Source organism: Calonectris borealis, chromosome Z (assembly GCF_964195595.1).
Source record: "Calonectris borealis chromosome Z, bCalBor7.hap1.2, whole genome shotgun sequence".
Taxonomy (NCBI): domain Eukaryota; kingdom Metazoa; phylum Chordata; class Aves; order Procellariiformes; family Procellariidae; genus Calonectris; species Calonectris borealis.
The window spans coordinates 31890787-31917076 of record NC_134352.1 but is presented as its reverse complement, the minus strand read 5'-3'; the positions used below and the strand labels follow the sequence as shown (position 1 = coordinate 31917076).

Genomic DNA, 26290 nt, shown 5'->3' with positions numbered 1-26290 from the left:
ACGTCTAAAAGAGACAATCTCTGTTTCTCTTCAACAATCAGTTGTACTCCAGAGTTTCATATAGTGGGTACTTCCTTGGCAATTTTGCTTATGGAAAGAAAAAAAAAAACAAAACTAACCCCAAAACCAAATCCAGTGGTTCCAAACAGCCAACCTATAAATCAGCTGCTACAGAAATACAAGTTTCATGGCTATGTTACAGTCACTGCTCAAATTACGGAGTAGCTGCAAACCCAGGTTCAATGTCCACTACATTTTGGCTGCTCTGTGAATGACAGCACAACCTGAAGATGTTTATGGACCAAGCTCTAAACATTAAAACGGGAAAAGGTAATTCTTAGGTTGATACTGTATTATCTTCGACGTCACAGGTGAATTTTGTCTCTCGAGGCTCCAGCACTACTTAAAAACACAAAGGAAGAAACAGACGAAAAGAAAGTTTCTGGTCAGAAAGCCTGCCGAGCGCAGCCGGCAGCTTAGAAAAACGCGGCACTGACACACCGGGGCCGCGCCAGGCACCGGCACCTTGCCCGCCGAGCCCGGGCGCACGATGGGGGGCGGGGGGCGCACCTGGGCGCCCTTCCTCCGGCCGCGCCGGCGCAGGCCCCGGCCCCCGCGCCGTGCCGGTCGCGGCGCCGCGGGGCGCTGGTTCCTTTGTTTCCCCGACGCGGGGGCAGAGCTAAGGCGGTGAAGAACCCCCCCCAGCAGCCCCCAGGCCGCCTGCCCCGCCGCGGCCAGACAAGGCGGGGCGGGTCCGCCAAGACTCCGTCGACCCCGGCCGGGCTGGAGCCGGCCCGAGCGCCGGGGCGCGGCCCGGGCGGGGGCTGGAAAGGCGGGGAGAGGCCCCCCTCTCCCGCCGGAGCAGGGCCGCGGCAGGGGGGGGCGGCGCACGGAACCGTGTCCCTGCCAGGCGGCCCAGCTCCAGGCGGGGGCCTGGCGGCCGCGGCACTCACCCAGGTGAGGAGGCTCTCCCCGAGCTCGGCCCGCTCCAGGTTCTCCACGTTGAACATGGCGGGGCGCGGCCGAAAGGGGTAACGGCCGCGGCCGGGTCGGTACCGCCGGCGCCCCCTCCCGCCCCGTCCTGGGCCGGGCCGCGGCGTCGACACGTCAGAGCGACCTGACAGGAACCGCCCGCGCGCGCCTGCGCCGCGCGGCCGCTGCGCGGGGGCGGAGAAGACGCGACGCTGGCGGGGGGCGGGGCCGCGGACGGTGGCGAGCGTCGTGCGCGCCGGGAGCTGAGGTACCGCCGCGCGGGGCCGTGCCCCTCCCCCGCGCCGCTGAGGGGAAGGGGCGGGGGCGGGGGCTCCGTCCTGCCCGGCCCGGCCCGGTGGGGGGTCTCCTCCCCCCGCCCCGTGTTAACCAGCAGGGGAGCAGGGGGTGCCGGCCCTCTAGGGACCGTGGGCGGTGCTGTGGGCGTCCGCCGCGTCGCTCGCGTCGCTCGCGTCTCTTCCGGTCCGGCCTGGCCTGGCCTGGTCCGGTCCGGCGTGGCGGTGTTTAAGCCCGCTGCCAGAGGTGGCAGGGAGGGAGTGGGGGCCGGCGCTGTGGTGAGGCGAGGCGAGGCCCGCTGCAGGCCGCGGTGGCCCTTGTACGCCGCTGGTGCCCCGAGGGGTGCCGGGGCGGCCGCAGCCCTTCGCGGGGTCTGCCCCCTGCCCCCGGCTGTGTGTGCCCTCGGCTGTCGCCGCGCAGGCCGGTGGCGGGTAGGAGCTGGTTGGGAGGGTCGCTGGCAGGGCCGGGAGAGACCTGCAGCAGCACCCCAGGCCCGGGCTGTCCCTCGCTTCGGGAGCGTGGGCTTGCGAGGGCGCTGCACCCAGAGGCATTCTCTGGCTAGTAAGTAATATGGCTTGGCTTGTAGAAAGAGCAGCCTCTACAAAGTTTTCCTCTCTTTTTGGAGTAGAAAATGACGTTAATTTCCTCTGAGCAAAATTCTGCTGTCGTAAAAACTAATTAACATAAAACAAAAGTTACTTACTTAGACTAGCTGCAGATAATTCAACTAATTTTTAATCTCGAAGGCAAGGAGTGTGTTTCCTGGCCAGAGTGGCTCTGCGTCCTTACTGCCCCAGCCAGAGTAGCTCTCCATCATGCTGCAAAGGGGTTGCCTGAAGAGTTCAAGAAATTCCGTCTCAGTAGTCAGTTGAATTTTGGCCCATCCGAAGTTTGCAATGAGAATGTCGGGCGTCATGATAAGCTGTACAGCTCCCTATCTGTTAGCAGACGTGGGACAACATAGAGTGGCAAGCACAGTGCACTGATAACAGTTTATCTGGAGGTTGGATAAACAACCAAGAAAGGAAGGGTCGCAGATCTAGTAACTATCACTTTGTTCCTATTTTCTCACAGTTCTTCAATTAAGTAAGTTAGTAGCAAGGACAAAATCTTGAGTGTTCCTTTATGTCAGCCTGTTTTGAATTAAAGTGTATTGTAAAAGCTATGAAAATTCTCAAGTTTTCCCAGTAAAGTACCTTCTCGCTGATCTCATTGTATAACCTGCTGTTTTCATTTTTAAGTTATGAATTCAATCTCTCTTTGTTTAAAGGTAGCTTTCACATTCGGGAATAAGTTAGAAAGTCTTAGAAAGCTATATACGCTGCGCAACTATAACTACCCATTCCAGATTTTAATGTGTACTTTAAGCTATATGCTTGGTACTTTCGACAAACAATGCTTTCACAGGTGTATTTCAGTGTTTAAGGTTTTCTTCCTTTATGTAGCCATTTCCCGCTCTGCTTTGCCTAACATGTAGCTTTCTTTTTGTATTTTGTTGATGCAAACAAATACAGTAATGCTTTTTGTCTTGCTGTCTATTTTAGATGTGAGGAAGCATTGCTTTCTACAATAAATAATTCTTGGGCACTTTTTTTAAAAGAGATTTAAAGCCTTTTCATTCTTAGCTGAAGTATTACCATATTACAGTAAATATTATTATAATTAAGTGACATTATTTCCTTTCTCTTCCTGTCTGATCAGAAAAGTCAGATATCAAAACTGAAGGCATTGGCAGGCTCTTTCTCCTCTTCCTATCTGCATATGAATTCAGTTCCACCCTCTGTTTTTTTTAGAACTCTATACCTTTCAGTATGTTTTAGCTTCATAAAGCAGTGGAAGACTTTGTTGGGCATTGTTTTACGCAGTTCATGCGTCATCCAGACAGATATTCCAAATATTAATGCTATACAGACCATTGAATTTGTCTTTCTGCTTCAAACCATCAACATAGTTTCAGGCTCATGAGAGAAACTTGGAGACTTTTTGTTTTCCCGGTAGTAGAATGGTGTATTAACTTGGGATTATTTTGCCTTACAGAATTGCATCTGCAGTTTGTATCTGTAGTATTTTTAACTTGCAAAGCATGATTCCACCAGCAAAAGTAGAATACCTGCTTTCTTTTTTCTTTTTTTTTTTTTCTCTTTAGGAAAAAATGTGCCTCAGAGACTACTGACCTCAGACCTTGCAAAGACCTGCTTTACCAGGCAAGTGCCTCAGTTGGTCAGTTCCTAAGGAGTATTGAACAAAATTATTATTTGCCTACTGAAATTGCCCTCTCCCCTATTTTGGCAAGACTCTTTGGGCTTTTTCCTTTCTCTTTTGCAAAGAGCATGCATGCATATAAATGTAGTCAGCAGAGTCCTGAAAGCAAAGGTGGCTTATGGTGAAGAGATAACTGAATATGATACAGCTGAGTTTGTTTATAATTTTGCTGTTATAACCAGCTGAGCTGATTTGTGACTCTGAAGTTGCTGATAACTCATAATAATGCTGTATTAATGGACTGCATGAAATCCTAGTAAGATATTCCCAAGTCCGTTTTAATAACCTTCTCACAAAATGTATGTTGTCAATTTGTATTGCTATATTTGATTGGGTTTTTTTTATTTCTCTTAGTAAATGTGCCCTTTGGGTGGTCTCCTCCTGATTTTTAAAACGTACAGAGATACTTAATACTAGATATTATTGTGTGTATACTTTATCCAAATAAGACTGTGCTCATGAAATGAAAAGCTAATTAATCCTGTTTCCTCAAAAACACTTTTTCTGAGTACACCATCCATCATTTCCCTTATTTCTGTTTTATAAAGTTAGATATGTCTACACCACTGTTTCAAAGTTCAACTTTAGTACACTAAAGTACCTAGATAAGATGTATCAGCTCAGGATTCAGCTGATTTAGGATTTAGGCTGGTAAACTCATGCTAGAGTCTTCAATGCTGCTTATTTACTGTTCATCATGCATGCTTAATGCCTGCTGTTGTTAACGCTTTCTGAATGCGGTCTAGGCATATCTTTGAGTTCTTCATGAAGGAGAGTAAAAATAACTGTAGGATGCAGTTTGCTGGGTCAAATCCATTCACAAAGCCCCATTCTCCACCACAGACAATGGCCATCACCCACTGCTACCCTGAAGTAAGAAGTAATTGGATAACTTCTGATGAGAGGGGTCTCAATTATTGCCCCACATTTAAGAATTTGCCTTTATTTTTATTTTGGAAATTTATGTCTGTTTTTGTCTTAAAGAAAAACACTCAATTTATGCCTTAGATATTTCAATATAAGTAATATGCATGCAGGGGGTGGGTTACAGAATAAATATGCTCCTTTTTAGTATGCTTAAATTCTTAAAACTTGATTTCTGTTATCTAAAACACGTCAGTCTTACTGGAATCCTGTTGATATGAATGAATGATTTTTTTTTTTGTTCCAATTACCATGAAGAAAATTTTGAGGAGTTAAAGCCTTTTTGGTCTTAAAAAAAATGTGACTCAGTATTTTACTAGTCGGAGAGGAATTAGCTTATTCTGGAAAGCACACAATTTCTACAAGCATTTTTAAGGAGGGGGTAATGCTTCTGCTAATAAAAGACAACAAGCAAAAGTATTACAGGTTCTGACTTGCACCCTGGTGCACCGCCACTGACTTCGTTTTATAATTTTTTTTAAGCACTGAGGGTGGTTGCCAGTACTGCAGCAAGAAGAAAATATCCAAAAGTAAAAAAAAAAAACCAAACCCTGAACCCCTTTCTTCTCATCCAGTTCACTCCCAGCCCATCCCAGAAAGGACACATTGTTATCCAAGGTCTCTTTCAGATCTTGAGCAAATCGTACTATGCTCAAAGTCAATAAAATGTTGCTCTTGGTTACAAATTTGTATCTCACAAATTGCATGTGCGTTATCTCACTGCATACTTCTCAGAAGAGAGAGAAAAGAGCCTCTTACTTCTTTTTTGCTATGCTTGTTTGGTAGTGGGTTCTAAAAATCTCTGTGTTTTTGAGAGTATATTAGCATATGGTACTTCCCTGATAAACTTGAAAAAGTTCAAATCCTTCAGAAAACTATGGGGATATTCTGTCTTTGGTAGCTGGCAACAAGTGTTCAATATATCATGGCAAAAATTGGATTGTTTTTCATTTCTTTATGAATCATAGCATGGGGTATTGTTCTAGATGTGCTGTATGTTGAACACTGAAAGTCTTCATAATACTTTTCAAATCTGAAAAATGAAGAAATAATACATCCACACTAGTGTATGTCCTCATGCCCTCACATTTCAATGTGATCTGTATGAGTTTCCAGGAATAAAAGACATTGTAATTGCAGTATTGCTTGTTATGGTTCTCCTTTTTTTGCTTAAACCTGCATGCATTGTTCATACTTAACCATAGAGGGAGAAATGTAACTTTTAAGGCCTGCAGATTCTTATTTGAAATATAAGTAAATTAGTGTTGCTTTCTGTTGGTGATCACTCTTAGAAAAACGGAGAATGAACAAGGTGATTTTGTGTTCGGATGGTTAGTCTGTTATGGTTTTTACAAGCAAAACTGTGTGATTTTACAAACGATAAATTCCAATCCTTTCTATTTCCAAACATTTTGTGGACAATTCAGCCTGAGGTTGTTTAAATTCTGTAGCCATCAAGAATCCTAATGCAGATAAACCTGATCCCAGTTTAAGTACTGTGCTGCAAAGTCCAGCTGTAACTTAGCTAGCCCAAGTGGAACAGAGGAGTAACTCCTTGTCTTTTTTCCCCTCACTGGGCAGTTGTATTGTTTTACTTCAAGCAAGTGCCAGTAGTTTGAAGATGAGATGAAATGAAACTGGAAATTAAGCTTTGGGCTCTTTTGTTGTTACTTTTAATGTAGGAAAAAGGTCCAACATTTTTGTCGGATTTTTAAACTGCGACTGATACTTTTAACATTCTGACGGTGATTGTATAAATTCCAATTTTGATCTGAGTATGTTTAGATGTGGTTTGGTTTTCATCCCCTAATTGGAACACAGGGTGGGGTTATTCTTTCATTTAAGAAAACTATCCTTGTTAAATGGCTAAAAAGAGAAAAAATCTCAAGTATAACCAAAAATCAATTCTCAAAATTTAATCTATTTTCAATTACTGCCTTTTTTTTCCTGAAGGCATTCTATTAATTTGATACTTTTCTCAGAGAGCTAGTGTAGACAGGAATTAATTTCTTGTATAAAAGAATAGAGGCACAGCATTAAAAAAAATCAAATCTTCTTTGTAATTTTAAGAAGAAACAAAAAGAAGCATAAATCTACAGAGAAGAAAGAACAGCTTTAAAATTAATGTCTGGAAAGCCTGTGGTGTAGAATGCTGATCTGAAAAGGTTTATATGATGAAAAGGTTGATGAAATACCGCTATTTTTGCATACCCAGACAAATGTAATGGATCAACATAAAAAGGTTGAATTTCATAGAAACCACGTCAAGTTGCTATTAAATGACATGAAATTATTACTGGTTATTAGGAGATATTAGATGTCTGTGATAAAGTCTGGTTCTAGAAGTCTTCTCTGACATACACTCAGTCCTTGTCAATGCTGGTTGTCTCTGAAGATTGAAGGGTCTTCATTACATCATTTAAGAATTAAATCTCCTATAGCCTGCTTATGAATTGTACCAACTGAAAGAGCACTACTGCTAAACATATGCAGCGGGAGGCAAGATTCCTTAGCAGCTGTTTTAGGACAGTTAGCTACTCTATTATGCATTCAAACCACTGCAGATATGTTCATTGGCGGTTGTAGTTGCACCTGAAGAAACATGAACTGCGAGGTTGCAGTTCTAGGTATTTTGTTTGAAAATGTTCAAAACAGGGTTGAGATCAGAAAATTCCTCCCTCCTTCAGTCAGACAATTTTCATATAGTATATTTTAGCAGTGTTCTCCTGTAGCCATTGCTTTTTTTACATGCTAACCCAGAGATAAGAGTAGGAGATTGTTACTGTCTCTACTGAGGCTTGAATTGACTATTCTGAGAAAGTATGTATTGATCTTTTGAGGTGAAACCTTTCTGTTTGTAGTTCCCAGTCTACACAATTCCTGTCAGCCCTCCTGTGCAATGGTCTGTCTCAGAAAAGGTGCTAAAGGTAATGAGGGGAATATGCTCAGCACTTGTTGACTGTCCAAAAGCAGCAAGTAAGTTAAAACATGAATAACATGAGCCTTAAGCATCAATAGCCCATCTTCTCTAGAATTTAGTAATAGAAGCAGCTGGGAGAGAGACTGAGGCCAAGATTCCACTCCCCCCTCTATACATCTTGGCAGTATTGATACGTAAGTGAAGACAAAGTGTTTGAGGGAGTGGCATTTTATGTAGCCAGGAAGACTGTGCAGGAATTTCTTTTGGACGCTAAGTTTGTGTGAAAGTGGTTATTGGGAAAGTTGTATGTAGGAAGTGAAGGGGTAAAGTAGATCCAGGTAACTGGCATTATGTGTGGGAATAAAGAGAAGGTGAGAATCTGTGTATTTCTTATTCTGCTGATAACCTTGGCACCACAATTTGGTATTTCAAGAAGAGTGTATGAGCAGAAATGAAGGCAAGCAGATGTAGTGAGTGCTATTAGTGGTAGGCAGATAAGGATCAAGAGTGTTATTGCAAGGAACATGCAGAAAGGGAGAGAGAGCTCTAGAGTGGATGTTTTGAAGGCTGTTCAGGGAAACTGAGTTAACTTTGTGTGGTACTGACAATTCATGTGTTGGTTTCAGAGTGCACCGAGCAAGCAGTGACACAGGAAGCCTTTCAGGTGTTAGTGTGAGAAACACTTGCCTTCCAAAGATGCAGTTAAAGCACTTACGTATCTCTGCCACAGTGTGTATTTCTAAAAAGAAGTAACACTTAATGGGATGTAGTTGTTATTAGCATGTTGATCTATTCTAGCAGGGCTGATGCAGGACAATGGAGGAATCATTACATATCAATTCCTTGCCATTTACTTTTGTACTGAGTGGTCAACCCAGAAATGACAGTGTGACACAGTACAAATTAGCAGACTGATGATGGTACTTAAGGAGAGAAAATGTAGGAGTTGAAGATACAAGCGCGCAGCCTGAGACACAGTTGTGGAAAATGAGCATCCCAGAATGACGTGTTGTAAGAGAGAGAAGCTTCTTCAGGATTGGATATGCAAAGAAATAAAGCATACAGGTTGGGAATGTTGAACTGGGGAGGTATCACAGCACACCTACCAGTCCAGATCCTCAGCACCAAGGAACTGCTGCTCTGAAAATTTCCACAACACCTTAGCCTCATGGCTTTAACTATAGCAATGTAATTGTGTAACTAGCTACAGTGAGAAATGCTGTAATTCCTCGTGTAGCCTCTTTTTCCTAAGTAAGACCTTTCCACAAAGATCTGATCTTTTATTCATTAGATATATGAAACCTGTGTCAATATTGACCTATTTTAAACATGGCTCTTGATGAGTCATTGGTGTTCCAGCTTTGGGAAAAGTTACTCTTTCCAAATACTAATCGACATTTCATTAGTTAGACTATGACACAGTTGCTTGTGGAAAGCTGTAAGGAGCAAAAAATTATAACCAGAGTTACAGAAATAATAGTCTTAGTGCAGGTTGGGACTCTTAGGATAACTTAGTTTATTGTTTCACTTTATATATGCTTCATTATTTCATTTTGTTTTTCACAGTGGAAGCCCAAAACAACAGTTAAAGGAATCTACCCTTCGTTCTCCATAAGTTTTCTCTGCTCCTATGGTACTTAATCATACCACTTACCCTTTCTTACGGTAATATTAGAATATACCAGCTTCTCTTGCATTGCTGCTACAGAGGATGGCTTCCCACAAATGTAAGGAAGCTTGGAAGAAGCTCCACAACTCATACAAGAAAAGATCTGGAGGGTGAGAGTAGCTATCTTATGGAAAAGATGGCACTTTTACATTAGCAGTAGACTGGCATGTTGAAATCTTGCCAGAGTAGTCATTACAGGTGTGCACTAAAATCCCGATGACTTGTATTCCATTTCAGTTTTGCAATTAATTCATGGCCAGGCAGTGTCTGGTGGTGTTTGCTAGACAGCAAGGTTCAAATTAAGACATGACACATCAGCTGTGAAGTAGAGAGCAACACTGATGAAAGCTTGCAAGCTTAAGGCACACGCACTGGACTAGGAAGTAAAGTAAATGATACCAGTCTTACCTGATCTCATAAACAGATGCTGAGGTTTTATGTCAGCTCTGTATGAAAAATACTTTAATTGTGAACGGACACAGCTTCAGTATGACTTTTTTGGTCATTTGCCAGATTTAGTTTCACTCTCCTGGTTTCATAATATGCACAGCTGTAATTTATTTCACTTCCTGATTGCAACAGGAGTCATTTAGCAGTGTGTTGGAAACTATTTTATTTTGCTTGTCTCCAGCTGTAGGTTAATGCTGTACAGTAATAAAAGTTAGCATTGGCAAGTTATTCTGATTGTTGTGTATGTGAAATGAATATAAAACAAATGAGTCTACCTAGGGAAGCCTGATAATATGCTTTTTCTTTCAAGTTTTTCATGTGTTTCCAGCTGAAAGATGGCAATGCATAGAAAAGACAGATAAATATAAAGTGCATTGGATGATACCTGTATATCCAAATGGGCATTTAACACTCTAAAAACAGCTAAACCCCAAGTGTCCTTGTTTCTTTCTTCACATAAGTGGTGAAAATTAGGTTTCTAAAAATTATGTTGTCTCAGCCTACCAGAAATCATGTATTGTATAATAGCTAAAATTCTTGATAATGCAGAGTCATTATACTTTTTATAAACTGTCTTTAGAATATGTCTAATTCAGCAATGACCTATTCCTAGGCAAGTTATTTGGTAAAGATTCCCAGGTAAAGTAACCGACTGACTGATGTCTTAAAAAAAAAAGAATCTGTAGATCATAACAGAGTCATTTAAGACTTGTTTGCTACTGCAAAAGACCAATGTTTTGCAGTCCTCTGCAGCAAGCTCAGTGTTTGGTAAAATGCTTCTGTTCCCTCTTTTTTTACCATTTTTTTCCCCCAGCAATGACTAATCTGTTGCTTCAGGAATTTATTGTGTATATGAATAGATGTGTATACATATTATTTGTAACTATGTTTAGAATGTATGTGTGTGTGTGTATTTTTTTTTATATATATATATGTATGTATATGTATATATTTCTTTTTACATTTTAGAGCTGTGATGGCCAGTCACCAAGCAGAAGTTCAGAGTTTGAAGCTAGATAATGATTCAGTTATAGAAGGAATAAGTGACCAGGTACTGGTGGCAGTTGTGCTCAGTTTCACTTTCATTGCTGCTCTGGTATATACGCTTTTAAGGTGAGAATATGTTGACAGGAATTAATCTACATACCTGCATTTGTAAAATTCTAACTTTCTCGACAAATTTTTACATTGGTATACAAAACTGTGATTTTGTGACATTAAGGAATGATTGTTTGATCACTTACTCTGTTTAACTAATTGCTTGGCAGAGTTTCATAATTTAATTCACAGTTAGAATGAAATGATGCATTTCTCAAAAGTGAAGTTTAACTCTTCCTTTTCTTCAGATGATCAAACTGAATAATGTCATGAAAATGGCTGAATTCACAGTCTATATGGCTGGTGTGTCATATTTGGTTACAAAGTACAGATTTGTCAGTAATGACTCCACAATTAAGATTAGATATAATCTTCCAATATATGTTCTAGTTGCAGTCTCCTTCCAAAAAAAAACCCCTCAAAAACCCCAAACCTGAATAAATTGACTGATTTGTTTATAAATGAATATGCTGGAAAACAATGGACTTTAATATGCTTTCCATAAAGCTCAGAATTCAGTAATTTCAATAACTTCAATCAAAGCTTATTTTTCATTTCGGAGTTTTTCTTTGCACCCTAACAAATATCGTAGCCTATGTGTTTCGGTAAAATAAGTCTGAGCTTCAGATTGGCTTTTTCTTTTTTTTATGGACGTAAACTCTTCTGAACACAGAAGAGTTTTAACAACCAAGAGAACTCAATTGTAGTGATGCATTGGCGTTATGGAATTTACTGAATAGGATCTGTCCACATGAGAAGTATTAGTGGGATAGGAGGTATTTGAGAGCAAGCTACAAAAGAAACCAAAAGTGGGAAAGCTTGGTTGAACTGCAAGGCAGTGCTGCTGCTCAGGACCAGGAGAAAACAAAGGAATCTAAGAGAAATGTATGCACTTCACCTTGCTTTTCTTTCCAAGGCTGTTTCAGTTATTCAGATGGCTTCAAGAGTGCCTCTTTTCCCTCTGCTCTCTTACGCTTTCTCTACTCCTTATGTTGACATTTTTAGCATTTCTGACTTGAATTTTAAGTGTTTAGTTTAAAAGTAAACATTCTACTTTTGAATTTTATGAAGGAAAGTAAGTTAGGAACATGAAAAAAAAGCAAGTGGAACAAGGGTCAGCAGTGGGCAAGAGTAGCGGGAGTTCACTCTGGATTGGAGTTCAGGGAGACGATACCTTGATGATGAAAGGTTACTTAGGAAGGGAGAAAAGGGCGAGTTGCTAACTACCACTGCAGTATAATGACCTAAGTAAAAAGTTTGCCTGTGGATTCTGTTACATGCCCTGATGGTTTATTTTCTGGAGGGGCAAACAAACTCGGACACAAAGCTTCCATACTTGGGAAGTCTTGACGCTTGTTTACTTCTGCATTGTATGACTGACTACTGAAAGTCCTATCAGCATTCTCTTAGCTCTCCGCTGTGCCTTCTGGTAGCTTCTGAAATTGTCTGTATTCAGTATTTTTCCCTTACCTCCTTTGTATTGTCTCCATCAAAATCTGCACAGTATGACAGAAAATCTGTATAGCACAAGAAGTATGGTAGTTCTTTATTTATTTAGCACTGAAGGGGGAGTGGTGGAAAAAAGGAGTATTTTCTTTTTCTTCTCTAGTTATCTTAGGCAATACAGTGGTCTATGTGTTCTTTATACTGTGTCCATTACCCCAGTCTCTTTGCCACCCATACTCCTGTACGCAACATCTGAAATACTTAAGTTGGGTAGGAACAGGTCCTGGGTAAGAATACATGAAAGAAAGCTTAGGGTGATGAATAAGGTTGCAGGAACTGAATAAAACAGGAAAGTAGGCAGCAAGGAGTGTATGTTGCAGTAGATTTTAGAGAGCAGAAGTGGAATATGGAAAGAACTGTTAAGGGATATGGTTGCTGTACTTGTTTCCAGCAGGGAGAACTCAATGAAGCATCACATCAGGGCATGAGCTGAAGGTCTCCGTGCTTTTGATGGAGAAGTTTATTAGCAGTAATTAACATCTATACCAAGTTGCAGATGTTTGGTTCAGTCACTATAAGATACTTTTGCAAAGCCTGTATGTCTTTGAGTTATAAATTTTGATAAAATGCAGCCAGATTTTTTCCATCATCTTTTAAACTTGTGAGTAGGTTGTCACATTTACAAATGAGACTGAAAATTTAGTTTATCCAACAAATTAAAGGGAGCCTGACTCTCCAGTGTTTTCTATCAGAGATTCCCTGCTTGTTCCAGATGACTTGCCTAATCCATGTTTATGAATCTGCAAGTTTAGATATTTTTCTCTCATTTTTCTATCCCATCATATGGTTTGATTATAAGATCAAGTCAGTATTTTCAGTAGAAGTGAGATCTTAATCCTTGGAAATTAACAATGGCCATCATTGCACAGGGATACACCAGTCCTCATAAGTACTGTCCCTCACTTTCCCTGTGTGAGACTGCACCTGCACACTGAATGAGTAGGCAGCCTTCCTCCTACTGGTAATGATAGTTTGGTGGGGCCCTTTTGTGATACATAGTACAATCTTTCCATGCCATGGGACTTTTTTCCTCAAGTTATGGAGTGCTAACACTCAGAAATGGGGAAATTAAAAAGACTCCGCACCTAACTTTATTTCTTTCTGGCTTGTGTTTGATAATGCCTTTAATTACATAGCACCATACTGTTTTTCATTTCTTTCATTTATTTTCTCACACTAATTGCATGACAGAAGTTATGAATTGGATATGTCTTGAGCTCTGCCTGTCCCTTCCTGGACATTGCACAGTGTTCTGCTACCTCAGCATCTTATGCATAAGGGACAGACGTTGTACATACTGTGCCTCTACAGCTCTACAAATACTCTCACGTATTCAACGTAGTATGTGGTACCAGAGTAAAGTCATATAAATGAAGTATTTGTAAAAGGATGATATGCGAATATTGCCCAGGTAGATTTACCATGTCTACTTTTTTAATTTGAGCACTTTAGATTCTTCTTTGCATAGTATAGCTTTTCACTGGATAACACTTTAGCAGCAAATTTGCAATTAGTTGTTTATGAAGGAATCAGAATAAACTGGCTTATAATTCACACCTTCCACTTGCGTGTGATTTGAATTGAATTTCAATATATATCAAATTTCTGGCAAACTGAAGGTGCAAAATATGCACATTTGTAGCATCTAAACAGGAAAATAATTTTATACATATAAGATGTATGACAGACAACATCCACAAAATCTGACTCATGGAGACCCAGGGTGGGCAAGAAGGATTTTAGTGTAAGCTTCCCATCATGTAACTTTCATATATGTCATCCACAACAGTGTTAAATAAATTTATTTTCACAGATAACCATGCAATTATTAGTATGAAAAATATGGGGTTTGTCTGTTCCTCTTTGTCGAAAGAATGAAGGAGACAAAATGTTAAAGATAGCATTAATGAAGTATTATGATCACCCACATCAAATGAAGGAAAATATTGCAGAAGCTCCTAGAACCATTGAGAAAATTATGTAAACAGGACTGCAACCAGAAAATGCCCTAAAAATTCAGCCAGTCCAGCCCTCATCTCTGACAGAGGATCAGCTTGCCTAGATCATCACTGGAAGCAGTACAACCTGGATTTTTATTTAACTTTTAGTCAAAGATAGATCACAATACCCTGAGGTAACCTTTTCTGATTTTGTGCACGTAGCGGTTAGAAATGTTTTTCCACCAACCTTAGATAACTGTGGGAAATAATTGCTCACATATATCGAATGAAAGCCTTACCCTGTCCCCTTTTTTCTCCATGAGCAGTCTTCTGTATGAACTGACATTTCTTTGCTCTTTCTCTAACGTTTAAAAAATGTGGGCAGTTCTTATTCTCTTCTGAACTTCCTCCAACTTCTCTACGTGTTTTTATCCATTTAGCCCAAAATGGAAAACAAAATCCAGCTGAGACCTCAACAATGCTGAGCAGAATGTATCACCAGTGAAATCCATATGAATAAATAAAGCATAAAAATTCACAGTTTTGAATATGATGCTGTTGACTCATATTTATTGTAACTCAACACCTCTTAATGGTGTCAGCATCATTTCTAATTCCAATTCTGTTCCCATTGTGCTTTTGAATTTCAAACTTGTAATATATCCAGCCTCCTTTCTTTAGTGAGTCCCTTCCCTATGATTCCCCTTGGCATCTCTAACCTGTAGTTTTCTTGCCCGTAGAGTCTTTCTTTTTAAAGAGTGTTTTAAAAAGAGTGATTTCTTTTTATATCCCGTCTGCTGATAGTTACATAAATTCAACATTCTAAATCTACCTCTTTTGCCTACCTCTTCTTATGTAAATGTTATGTCTTAATCTTTCATGTAGCAGATAAAATTGAAATAATTAGGATTTTTCAACTCAATAACTTAGGTAGTGAGTGAAAAAAATAAGAAATTTATGAGTAAATCAACAGTACAAAAACTAGCAGTGGAGACAAAAATTAAAAATATTTCTGCATGATAAATATAAAGGCTTTCAAGCAACTTGATTTTTTGCAGGTTAATGGCTTAATTTTGTTTCAGATGAAAATCTGGTATTAACATGATTTAATGATTGATTATGGAGTCTCTCTGAAAAATCTTGCTGCTGTACAGCTTTAAATGTCCAGAGTAACTTTAGGATCTATAATAAATGTCCTGTTTCCTTAATTATTTGTGTACTGCCTTTAAAATCCTTCATAGCAGGAAAGAATGATTTTTTTCAAGTTTCTTTTTTTTTTTTCAGTCTGTTATTTTTCAGTGTTGAGTCACAGTGTTCAGTTTTTCTTATTGCTTATATTTCCTTTCACAGGAATGAACATCAGAACATACACCCAGAAAATCAAGAGCTAGTGCGAGCTCTTCGTCAGCAGCTTCAAACTGAGCAGGTGCTGTGTTAAGTGTTGGCGTCATTCAACTATCTGGTTTGGGGTAGTGTAGTCTTCTCTGAGGTTCCGGAAGAAACTGGTCTTGAAAGTTGTGGAAGCTTACTTACTGTACAGAGGCATCCTTGAAATTTATCAAGTAATGACATAACGTAGGCTTTTTTTTATAGATAAGTTTAGTAATTAACATTAAATACTTGGCTGGTTCTTTTTTCAAACAAGTTTTTGCCACAAGGTGGAGTATGTTAGATTATGTTCCGTGCTTCCTGCCGTGTTCCTGGGAACTTAGTGGTAAAGGAAAGGAAATCTAGAGTACAGCTTGCTGCCACAGGACAGGGGTTAGATGTTTAGACTGATAAACTATGTGTAGCAGAACAACACAGCAACAGCAACAAGAGCCAGGCAACAAAGATTGTCAGAGACCAACTTTTTACCAAAGCCTTTAGTGACAGGACATGGTTTTAAACTGAAAGAGGTTAGGTTTAAATGGGACATAAGAAATTTTTTATGATGAGGGTGGTGAGACACTGGGCCAGGTTGCCCAAAGAAGTTGTGGATGCCCCATCCCTGGAAGTGTTGGACGGGGCTTTGAGCAACCTAACAGATGTCCCTGTGTATGGCAGCAGAGTTGGCCTACATGATCTCTAAAGGTCCTTCCAACCCAAACCATTCTATGGTTCTATGATTGCACCCAGTTCGGACATGTAGAGGAGAGGATGGGAGAGTCTAGACCAGGTTACTGGAAATTGCTGAGTCCCAAGCCCTAGAGTGAAAAGCCATACTTTTGGAGAGTATTGAGGAGAGTCCTTCATCATAATACTTCTTGAAATAATGACAGATTTTTAACTACAGTGCATATTTATGTGGAAGACAAACATGGCAAAATGGGGAGAAAAACCATTTCATGGCAGTGACATACACAAGCTGATGTCTGTGCTTGGGCTTGGGAACACTAAATACTGCAACTGGTAAGCAATGCAGCTCAGTTTCCTGGCTCTGGACAGAGCTACTTACGATAATGAAGTAACAGTCTAGATGTGAGTTGTTATTCATGCTTCAGCATGTCTAGCCTGACTTAATGTGAAGGACCAAGGAGGTTCTTTCTTTGCCGTCTTTAACTGGATTGAAGCACATACTTATATAACAGATGAAGGGAAAATAATGGGCTGGTCACAAGAAGAACTTGCTTAGTGAATCAGTTTTTGCATTTAAGTATGCTTGATTTTTTAATTTAAATATATTTCTCTTTCATTTCACATAGTTTTGCATTTGACTGACTTCTAGGAAATGAACACTGGATTGGTTATTTTTTTTTTAAACTCAGTAGACTTATAGAAAAATAGTATCTCTAACACTTTGCATTTCTCTTCCGTTCCAACAGGATGCTTCTGCTGGTGATAGACATCGCTTCTATACAGATATGTCCTGTCCAGTCTGTTTGCAACAGGCTACGTTTCCTATAGAGACAAACTGTGGCCATCTCTTCTGTGGTAAGCAAGAAAATCCCCAAGCTCCAAAGTTAAAAACAGAACAGAAATACAAACTTTTGGCACTAGTACAGTCACCCTAATGCAAAGCTTTGTTTGATTTTAACTGCTTATCTTCTAGTCTGCATTCGAAATAACTTTTATATGAATTGTTGAGAAAATACATTTGTGAATAAACAGTCACTCTGAGAGTGTGCTGCCTTTTTTTCTGTGCTATCAGGATTGAAACTGCGGTTAATTTAAAAATGTCAAGGACAGAGAGTATAATTTATTTCCAGTTAGTAAAAACTGAAGATGCTGAAAAACACTTGAAAAGGTACCATTTAAAAAAACTCATTTAGGAAGAGTAAAAAATTCTGCTTGGTATTATCTTTATCTCAGAGTGTTTTTTTTTCCTTGGAAGTCCTGAAGAATTGAGACTACGTTCACAATGCTTAAAGTGTTCGGCTTTTTTTTTGAAGCCTAGCTATTCAAATTTACATATAAACACCCCATGTAACAGTTTGCTTCCTCTCCTTCAGATTCCCAGTAGGATTCTTTCACTGCATTCATCTAGTTTTATGGAGTATATAGTGCGTACCATGCCTAGTCATTTAAAAGAAAAAATTTAACTGTTTTCCAAATTTATATATTCCTTCACCTGTTGAAACTCTGATAATAAAGCCAGGTTTTTAGGATAAATTTTACATCTCTTGACATTTTTGTAACTTCTAAATATTAAACTGGTAAATTTTTTAATTATTTGCTGCTTCAGTTAATTATTAAGAAGCTTTCTGTCTTTTCAGGAAATAATACCTTAAAATTAATGATGCAGTTGAACCTATTCAGAATTTTTCTCATTAATAGCATTGAATTTGAACACATTGGTTCTTGGTATCTTCAGTGAATGCTGTATACCAAATTACACTAGAAAAGGTAGATTTAAGCTAACTGCTTGTACACTTCTGTTGTTTTCCTTGGTGTGTAACATATTATTTCATGCAATGGGTGTTTCAACTCAGAAGTTTAAATGTCTGTAACTTACCCTCATCAGGTTCCTGCATTATTGCCTACTGGAGGTATGGCTCATGGCTTGGTGCCATCCGTTGTCCAATCTGCAGACAAACGGTAATATTTTAAGTAATCATGGACCTGATAGTTTGGCTATCTAGTATAGCTTACCAAAAAAGCACACATGTGAACTGCAATAGTGAGACTGACAGAAGAAGTAGTCTGAGAAGCTGAAAGAATGTGGATATATGAGACGTAGGTGGTGGACATTAAGTTTTTTTGAACTTTTTGCTTTGCGAAATGGCTCAAAAAATACAGATTGTTCCTGCAACTCAAATTTCAGTGGACAGCACTGATAACTCAGCCATTTTTCTGTAAAGGAGTATATTAAAACAGAAAGTCGTAAGATCTCAGGTATGATTCTGCCATGCTTTCTGTTCGGGATGTTATATAACTTCTTTACCAGAATTTGCATCTGAAAGACCTGGCTGTTGTGGAAGACTGCCAGTAGGCAGTACAATCCTGGTTTCTGAGAAGTACCCTCTCTCTTCCTTCTCTTCCTGCCAAAAAACCTATCCATGTCAATTTCTTATTTTGTCCCTATTTTTAGTTTGTATGTATTATTAATTTGAGCTTTGTAGAGCAAGCATTAACTTACTTCCTACGCAACTTACTTACATTGTCAATTTGAAATGTGTTCCTGCAGCTCATTAACACTTAGGATCTCTGAGTCTTATAGTGTATGTTTTAACAAAAGTACATCTTTATTTTAACAGTGCGCAAACTACAGAGCTAGTAGCTTCTGATGAATAACATGCTTCATGCCCTTGCCCGTACATTATAACCTGCTTTGATTGTGTCTATCAGCAGGACAAATGACTGTAAGAAGACAGAGGAAGGTATAACTAGAGGAAGAATGAGTAGATTTAGAATGTAGCCAGTGAGGAGAGAGAGACAAAAAATAAAGGTGAGGAAGATGAAAAAGGGGAAAATAAGTGATTTTTTGTGTGTCTCTCCTTACGCAGATATTCTTTTACCTTCCTCTGAGTAACAGGTAAATTGGGTGGTACTGCTTCCATGGTTATGCATTCATTCTCACCCTGTGAAGTAAGAAAAGTGAGGTCTGATTTCTAAATGAGGAATGGAAGTATGTACACATGAACATGTGAACATGAGCCATACAGAAGTTTTGTGGCAGGGCTAAGAGTTGCATGTAGATCTGCTCGTGCTGTCATTTGCTAAATGTGACTGCTGCACAGATGTGAGAGATGTTTAGTGGCCAGGTACAGAGGGAGCTTTTGGAGATTGTAATAATTTAAAGTGCTATGCATTTTCTGTTCCCTATGATAACCTGCATTTTTTACCTGATCATCGCTTCCAAATACAAGTCTTATGTTTTCAGAAACTCCTATACAGAAAGATAACATAAGATATATGTGAATATGACCTTGCATATTTTTCTATGTTTGCATGAAAGCTTACCCAAGAACATAGCAGAATTCTCTGTGCTTACAAAATAGCTTAATAGTAATATCTTTTCCTGTTAACTTATTATTCTGTATTATTGTCCTTGGTCTTGGTATGAACATCCATATGGAAAGGCATGAGTTTTGCTGCTTGTTTGCTGAAATGCAAGGCCATTCTAAAGATGGAAGAAGAATGGCCTCATTGGTTGCTTTATTTGATTTTCAGTTTAAGAAACAAAAATAGATTAATTTGGTAAATTAACTTTATTCTCTAAATCATCTGTCCCACTTCTGAAACATAAACCATTTAGGTGTTTAGAAAAATTTCCTGTAAGCCTCTCTTAGACAGAGGGTTCTTATGCCTGTTTTTAAGAATCTTTTAAAAAATTAATATTCTGTAAAGAGTTGTAAGCAATGAATTTGTTAAAACTTAGCAGCAGTATCCATGTTAGTAGTTTTCATTTTATTTTGCTACTAAATATTCAGCTAAAATAAAGTTTGTTTTATGTAGTTAACTGAAAATTACTGTTTTCATTTAGAGTTCACAATGACTACATTTAAAAGACAGTTGCACATGTAACAAAATCTCCCTGCTGTGCCTAGGTAACATTGTTTTTACCACTCTTTGGTGAAGATCAGCAGGATGCAACCCAAGTATTTCAAGATGTTAATGATTACAATCGGAGATTCTCAGGACAGCCCAGATCTGTAAGTTTTGGGTAAATTTGGGTGGAAGTCAGTGATTTTAGGGGAGATTAACAGCATTTTTTGTGATTATTTTTCCCTTCTTTCATTTTTTTTCCCCTGGGATATGAATTTTCTCTTCATGATGCTTAGGGACTATGCAAGTTTTCCTTTGGAAATTGATGTTAATATAGTTAGGGCAAACCCACAACCTTAAAAATATTTATTTGTAATTTGTGGGAATGTATGGAAATTTGCATTCTTGTTGTGAGTGAGAACTGCTAATATGCCTTGAGTTCCCTATTCATGCATTAAGCTCTTTTTAATTATGACTCGTTAATTTGAAAGGATTAATAATTAGTCAGTAAAAATACTTAATGAAATATATGACATGCAAGGAAGAATATTCACTTGATTGGTCTCTTTACATTGATTAGAAGAATCTGAAGTTCTACTCTGTGCCTTTCTTCCTCAGATTTCAAGCTATATGCTGTCTTGATTTTTTTTTTTTATTTTCTTCTTAGATTATATTACAGTCTTTATTCTGCTCTTTGAGTGAAGAAAACAGGATTTTTTAGCTAAGAGAAATGGTTGGAGTTCTACAAACTTTAGAAAGTCAGCCTTGTGAGCTTGTCTTCTAAGTGCATGTTCTGATTCGCAAGGTGAAATGCATGCACATGCATACTAGTAACTTCCCTGCTTGACTTCATCTGTTCATTGGATTTGGATATAATAACAAAACATTAGCAAGAAAAATTTACAGTCCCAAGAGACAAAAGAGGTGTGAGACGGGAATTCTTTTTTTCATGTTCTAAACCACAAAACAGTTATGCTTTAGATCCAGAATAGTTTGAAGCTGCCTTTCAGCCTCCATTGTACCTCTGTGGGATCTGTGTCTAGTCCCCAATAACCTGTCTGAGGTCATACCACAAGTCTGCATTAAAGCCCTGATTGGACTAGATAAATTGTCTTTGATTTATACACGGTGTATTGCCTTAACCACATACAAAATTCCTTTTCAGCCTTGGCAATAACTCATTTTAATGTCACGGCTCTGGGTAGAAACTGTGTACGGTAGAAAAGGAACCAGTATCAAAAGAATTTCAAAGATCACCCCTTCCTAGGCCTCACAACAAAAACCTGAATATTTTCTGTTGAGCAGTCCCTCACTAAGATGACAGAATCATAGGAGAAGAACGGAAGGGAGCCAGGGATGGATTCATTTAAAGGTTCTTCAGTTTACTTTGAAGCTTGATCCGTCCTTTGGAAACTTATGGGAATCACTGGTTATATACCAGGGGAGGGGATGTTGTGTATCTGAAGAACTGCAACCTATTTTATCTTGCCTATTGTTTTTTTTCTCGCAATCCCTAGCTGTCTTCCATTCTGATCAATATTTCACTCCAGTTAACCTGTTTGCTGTTTCTCACTTTCTCAGTCATTTGTTTTACTCTAGTAGTCACTGCTTTTCCTTCTTAATAGATGCCAATGTATTTGTAATGAGTTAAATGTATGTTTTACGGTATGGAATAACAGAGTTTGACTGTTTCTTGAAAACATATATATTCTAAATCTGACTTTTTACCCAGTAAAACTAAACCCAGGAAGTCTTGTCTCACTGTTTTTTGTTTTAATTCTTATAAAATAGCAGATTCCAAAGCTGTTATACAGTAGTAGAAACTTCAGACTAAAAAAAGACCCATTTAGCATGGGCCTGTTGCTAAAGCAAAATACTAACTTTTGGTTTCTTTCTTCATAGATTATGGAAAGAATTATGGATCTGCCCACTTTATTGCGGCATGCTTTCAGGGAGATGTTTTCTGTTGGGGGCCTCTTCTGGATGTTTCGCATCAGAATATTCCTCTGCTTGCTTGGAGCCTTGCTCTACCTGGCTTCACCTCTGGATTTTCTTCCTGAAGCCCTCTTTGGAATTCTAGGGTTCTTGGATGATTTCTTTGTCATTTTTCTTCTGCTTATATATATATCTATCATGTACCGAGAAGTGGTAACACAGCGGCTGAATAGATGAAATGGATGAAAATGACCCAAAGGCAGAGGTGGTCATGGAATGTTTTAAAAAGAGAACTATAACATAAGTATGATATAGTAAGGCGCCTATGTACAGTTTCAGTAGTTAAAATTTCATAGCTGGTCATCTTATACAAATAGGACGGGTTAGTATGTGGTGATGCTTAACTGGAATCTTTAATTTGTGCGTTACATACACTTCATAAGGATGAGGTTAGTTTTATAATGTGATAAACTACCTTCATCTATTTCCACCTGATGAGCAACTGTATGTAATCAAAGCAGAAAACACCTTTTTTTGGTGTGTGGTTTGTGAAAAAGGAGTTCTAGTAAAGGAATTCTAACAAAAAATCTATTTGGGTACATGAGACATGTATAAGGAAATTCAGAAATTCTTCACAGTACAGTTATCACGGCTAAATTTTTTAATGTCCCTGTTGTGGGCTAGAGTTTTTTAAAATAAAAGTAGCTTTGTGTGTCTCTGTGGAAGAAGAAACCCAAGGACCGCATTACAATTATGACCCTGCAGTTTGCTGTTGTCCAGATGCTTCACAAAAACAAGGAGAACACCTCAATATTGCTTGAACTGCACTATGTACGGTTGCATGCAATTCGTACAGTTTTATTTTTATATTTGGGAATATACACACAGTTTCTGATCTAGATAGGAAAACCAATATTATGCACGCCAGACTGGTTAGTGCTCTATTTTTAAATGGGAGCATGGTTTTTCTCTTCAGGCTTGTTTATTTGGTAGGTATGTATCTTGGAAGCAGGGGTTTTATGCTTCTTTGGGTCAATGCAATGTATGTGAACTGAGAGTTTGCATTCCTTTAGTTGCATTAAAGCATTTAGCCAATGGAGAGAACCCTCAAATTTTAGATAGTGGTTGAAGAAAAGAAGTCAGAACTGGATGTTTACACTACAGAATTTTACCTGAATGTACATTCTGCAATACAAGTATTTGCTTAGATATTGGGGCGTTTGATTTTCAGTTGGGGTTTTCTTGTTTGGTTGGTTGGTTGATGTGGATGTGGGTAAAGGGGGTTCTGAATTACCTTGAAAAAGATCTGTGATGAAGGACCACAAAAAAATCCTGGAAATGTTTTCAAAAATACCAGGGTATTAATTATCCTTAAAGTTGATTTTTTTTTTTTCATGTTGAATTTGAATATAGGCTATCATAGCTACAGAAGTAATTTGAAAATATTTTCATTTTAAGAGATGAATGCCACTAGAAAGGTCAAGGATATTCTAGATCTATGTACTTTTTAGCTAGAGGAATGATAATTGCCATTTTATTTTAACTTCCTGAGTACTTGAAAGACAGTGATTAGACAGGTGATTCTTTGCGTGTTTACATATATGGGATTAGACTTACAATGAAAGGGACCTTTTCACGATGTCTGTGTTTTGCCCATGCAGGCATCTTTCCACACCTTCTAGCACCTAGGCATGTGCAGGAAGGTGACAGAGCTGGCACCTGACGTGTCAGTGGTTGGGGTTGGAGATTGTCCTTCAGTGTCTGTGTGATACAGATAAATGACATTCATTTAAAAGTAAATTCACTGATTTTTCATTTGAAAATTTGCTTTTGAAAATCTGAAGACATTTTACAAGTTAACTGGAAAGCTAAATTTTCCCTTGTTGCTGTTTGTTATAGATGGGAAAGAGGAGAAACAGGAAGTGAAACAAGGGTGGGAGGAGGAGAGCAAGACAGAAAATGACATTTTTGGAAGCAAATGCTATTGGTTTTGGCAAACTAACTGTTCTTGAGCATCTTCATTGGGCTTTTCTCTTTGATGTATGGTGATGGTTTAGTGGCTACCTCAGTTAAAAGTCATTAAGGTATTATTGAGTAAGCGTGGGATATTCATAATCTGTCAGGTACATTTACAAAGCAAGATAGTAGTCTAGGATTTTAGGTAAGACAGGATTTTGCAGTTTTGCTGTAAGCATTGTTTTGGTTTTGTTTTTTTCCCCAAGAGATCCAGCTGAGAGCAAACTCCAAAAAAGTATTTTTAATTGAGTAAACTTAACATCCCCTTTTCTCCTGGAGTTTAACTTGTGGGTCTGTTTAGAGAAGTGTGTGAACTGCTGTTGTAGAACAACTGGAGTCTGTTCATAGAATCTGTTGATCTGTACCTCCTCCATATGTTTGTGTTTATACTTTTCCCATGACCCTCTAAATCCAGAGTGGATATAGATGTACATGAAGCTGCTTACGGGTTTGTTTTCATTGAGCTCCCCAATTCCACATGCTACTGTGAAGTTCATGCAGAAATATCCAAGGGGTCTGCTTCTGAAGAACAGACCTTCTTGTGTACCTGAAATCATGTACAAGACACATCTGAGTAGCTATATAAAGTTTACTTATGTTCTGTTTCTTCCTTCACTACATTTCTGCTAGCCAAAAAGGTTTCACTCAGACGCTTCTGCTTCCTTTTGAATATTGAGTAATATTGTAAGCTTAAATTCAACACATTAAATGCTTGACAGAATTAGGACCATTCTTCCTTTTCACCAATACGCGTGCTTGCTTGTGGAGACTTTTTTTTGGTCCTGCAAGCCACTGATGAACAGTATTATGACTTGCCCAGGCCTTTTTGTGAACAGCTGTAATGTGAAGATGCATCTGTTCTGCAGTGTCTGGCTGCTGCTCCTTTACGCAAATCTGAACTAGGTGTTAGTTAGCTGTCTTGGATACTTAGCTTGAGCTTAAGTTAAGCTCTAGAGTTCCCAAGAAGCTGGACATTAATTCATATGTAGTATTCCTGAACTGTGTGCTGCCAAGTTGTTCTAGCAGCAATGTTAAAGGTAAGTGCTAGAGCTGAGCAGTGGCTTCAGAATGTGAAGGAAATACGTGATGCTGTGTGGAGAGCAACTGCAAACGTCCCTGTAGTTTTGTATCCTGGAATGGGGCAGCCAAAGGGGGAAAAGCAAAAAAGGAAAACTTTAGCAGCAAAGAATAGTAACAGGGAAAGAATACAGTTCTTAAAAGATTCTTATGGCTTCACCAAAAACTGTGTGAAATATTTGATTGTTCCAGCAATATTAACAAAGGGGAAAACTAAAGTTGTACTTAATAGCTCTTACAGAAGAACCTGCAGCATCTTGAGGCCTAATGATCATCCTTATAACAAGTGCTGTATAGAGTGATCTGTTCCTGTGTTGTTTGTGTCTCACACCATTGATGTCTGTAAGGATGAGGCAGAACGGTGTGATTTGGGGATACAATTTTGCCATAGGTTTCATAGAACTGTAGCAGTGAACTCTGTGTTACACTAGATTTTTAAGACAAAAGGATTTAAACTTACTTGTTGTTACTTTTAATGATAATAAATTGCTATTAAAGTAGGAGATTCTCTTGATTTATTTTATTGACTTTCTGGGTGGGAAATTGTTTTATTCCCCCTTTTCCCCCTTCCCTGGGCTAAAGTTGGCGGTAGCTCTTGTGCATTCGTGATCAATTTTTATCTTGGTGTCTGTGGACAGGATGTTCAGAGATAACTCGGTGGGTTTCATCTTTATTATTGCCCTTATAAGAATTACAAAATTTCTAAGGTCTTAGTCCCAAAAGTATGTTGTACATTAGATGTCTTTTCCCTGAGCCGTCCGACCAGTACTTAGATCCATGGGCACTAAGCTTTCAGGATGATAAACCAGTACAGATGATTAATTAACACCTTCACATATCAGTCCTCCAAGCGAAGAAAAGCATAAAGCAGGTGGATGAGTATCCAGTTAGTGAAGTAAATTGAAGGAAACAGCAAATAGTCTCTGTAGGTTTACAGGAAGGATGAAGGTTGGGGTGGGGCAGGGAAGAACTGGGTGTGACTGGCCTGTGCTGCAAACCTCTGCTTTTTCCAATTCATGACATGAGAGACCCCTGGGCATCAGGAAGACATGATCCATTCTGCCAAGAAATTTCCAGCAAGTCTTAGCTGGGAAGTCCAGGGCCAAGTCGGGCCAAGTCTTCTGGACTCGGAGGTGAACTTTTTAGCTTGCTTTGGTAAACAGTTCCAGTGTTTATGGAAAAACATGTAATTATGTATTTGGTAAGAAGCTGTTAAATCAGGTTGAAAGTTTGATGGGTACACACTTGTCCTTCCATCTGATGCCTCTGTGCTTGCTGCGGGAAGCTCAGCTAAACACTCAAGAGTTCCTCAGCCAAGGC

The 26290-nt window shown here is 39.1% G+C and overlaps 2 protein-coding genes across 12 annotated transcripts in view; one reads left to right on the top strand and one right to left on the bottom strand.

Annotated features, from left to right (window-relative positions):
- HOOK3 (hook microtubule tethering protein 3) overlaps positions 1–1183 on the bottom strand; it is a 94330-nt gene extending 93147 nt beyond the window's left edge. For 3 of the 4 annotated variants that reach the window (XM_075137064.1, XM_075137063.1, XM_075137066.1), the window contains exon 1: positions 954–1183. In XM_075137064.1, coding sequence (XP_074993165.1) covers positions 954–1010 — 57 coding nt within the window. In that variant the 5' untranslated portion in view covers positions 1011–1183. The remainder of the gene's footprint in view (positions 1–953) is intronic. The other variant, XM_075137065.1, reaches the window with a different exon arrangement.
- Positions 1142–25473, top strand: RNF170 (ring finger protein 170). 8 transcript variants are annotated; one of them, XM_075137071.1, is made up of 9 exons: positions 1442–1827; positions 3413–3470; positions 4936–5070; positions 10461–10604; positions 15386–15461; positions 16840–16948; positions 17979–18052; positions 20005–20109; positions 21845–25473. In XM_075137071.1, the coding sequence occupies exons 4-9, from the start codon at positions 10468–10470 to the stop codon at positions 22112–22114; spliced, it is 771 nt and encodes a 256-aa protein (XP_074993172.1). In that variant the 5' UTR covers positions 1442–1827; positions 3413–3470; positions 4936–5070; positions 10461–10467; the 3' UTR covers positions 22115–25473. The 8 variants fall into 8 exon arrangements, with proteins under 8 accessions (XP_074993177.1, XP_074993174.1, XP_074993179.1 ...); XM_075137076.1 differs by lacking the exons at positions 1442–1827; positions 4936–5070 and adding an exon at positions 1142–1240 and having other exon boundaries at positions 10461–10542; XM_075137073.1 differs by lacking the exons at positions 1442–1827; positions 4936–5070 and adding an exon at positions 1142–1240.
- The last annotated feature ends 817 nt before the right edge of the window (positions 25474–26290 follow it).

Excerpts from the sequence above, each read along its gene's own strand:
- RNF170 (XM_075137073.1), top strand. The coding sequence starts at position 10,468 with ATGGCCAGTCACCAAGCAGAAGTTCAGAGTTTGAAGCTAGATAATGAT. Across the intron at positions 15,462-16,839 it reads AGCAGCTTCAAACTGAGCAG|GATGCTTCTGCTGGTGATAG; the intron begins GTGCTGTGTTAA and ends CCGTTCCAACAG. Across the intron at positions 16,949-17,978 it reads CTGTGGCCATCTCTTCTGTG|GTTCCTGCATTATTGCCTAC; the intron begins GTAAGCAAGAAA and ends TACCCTCATCAG.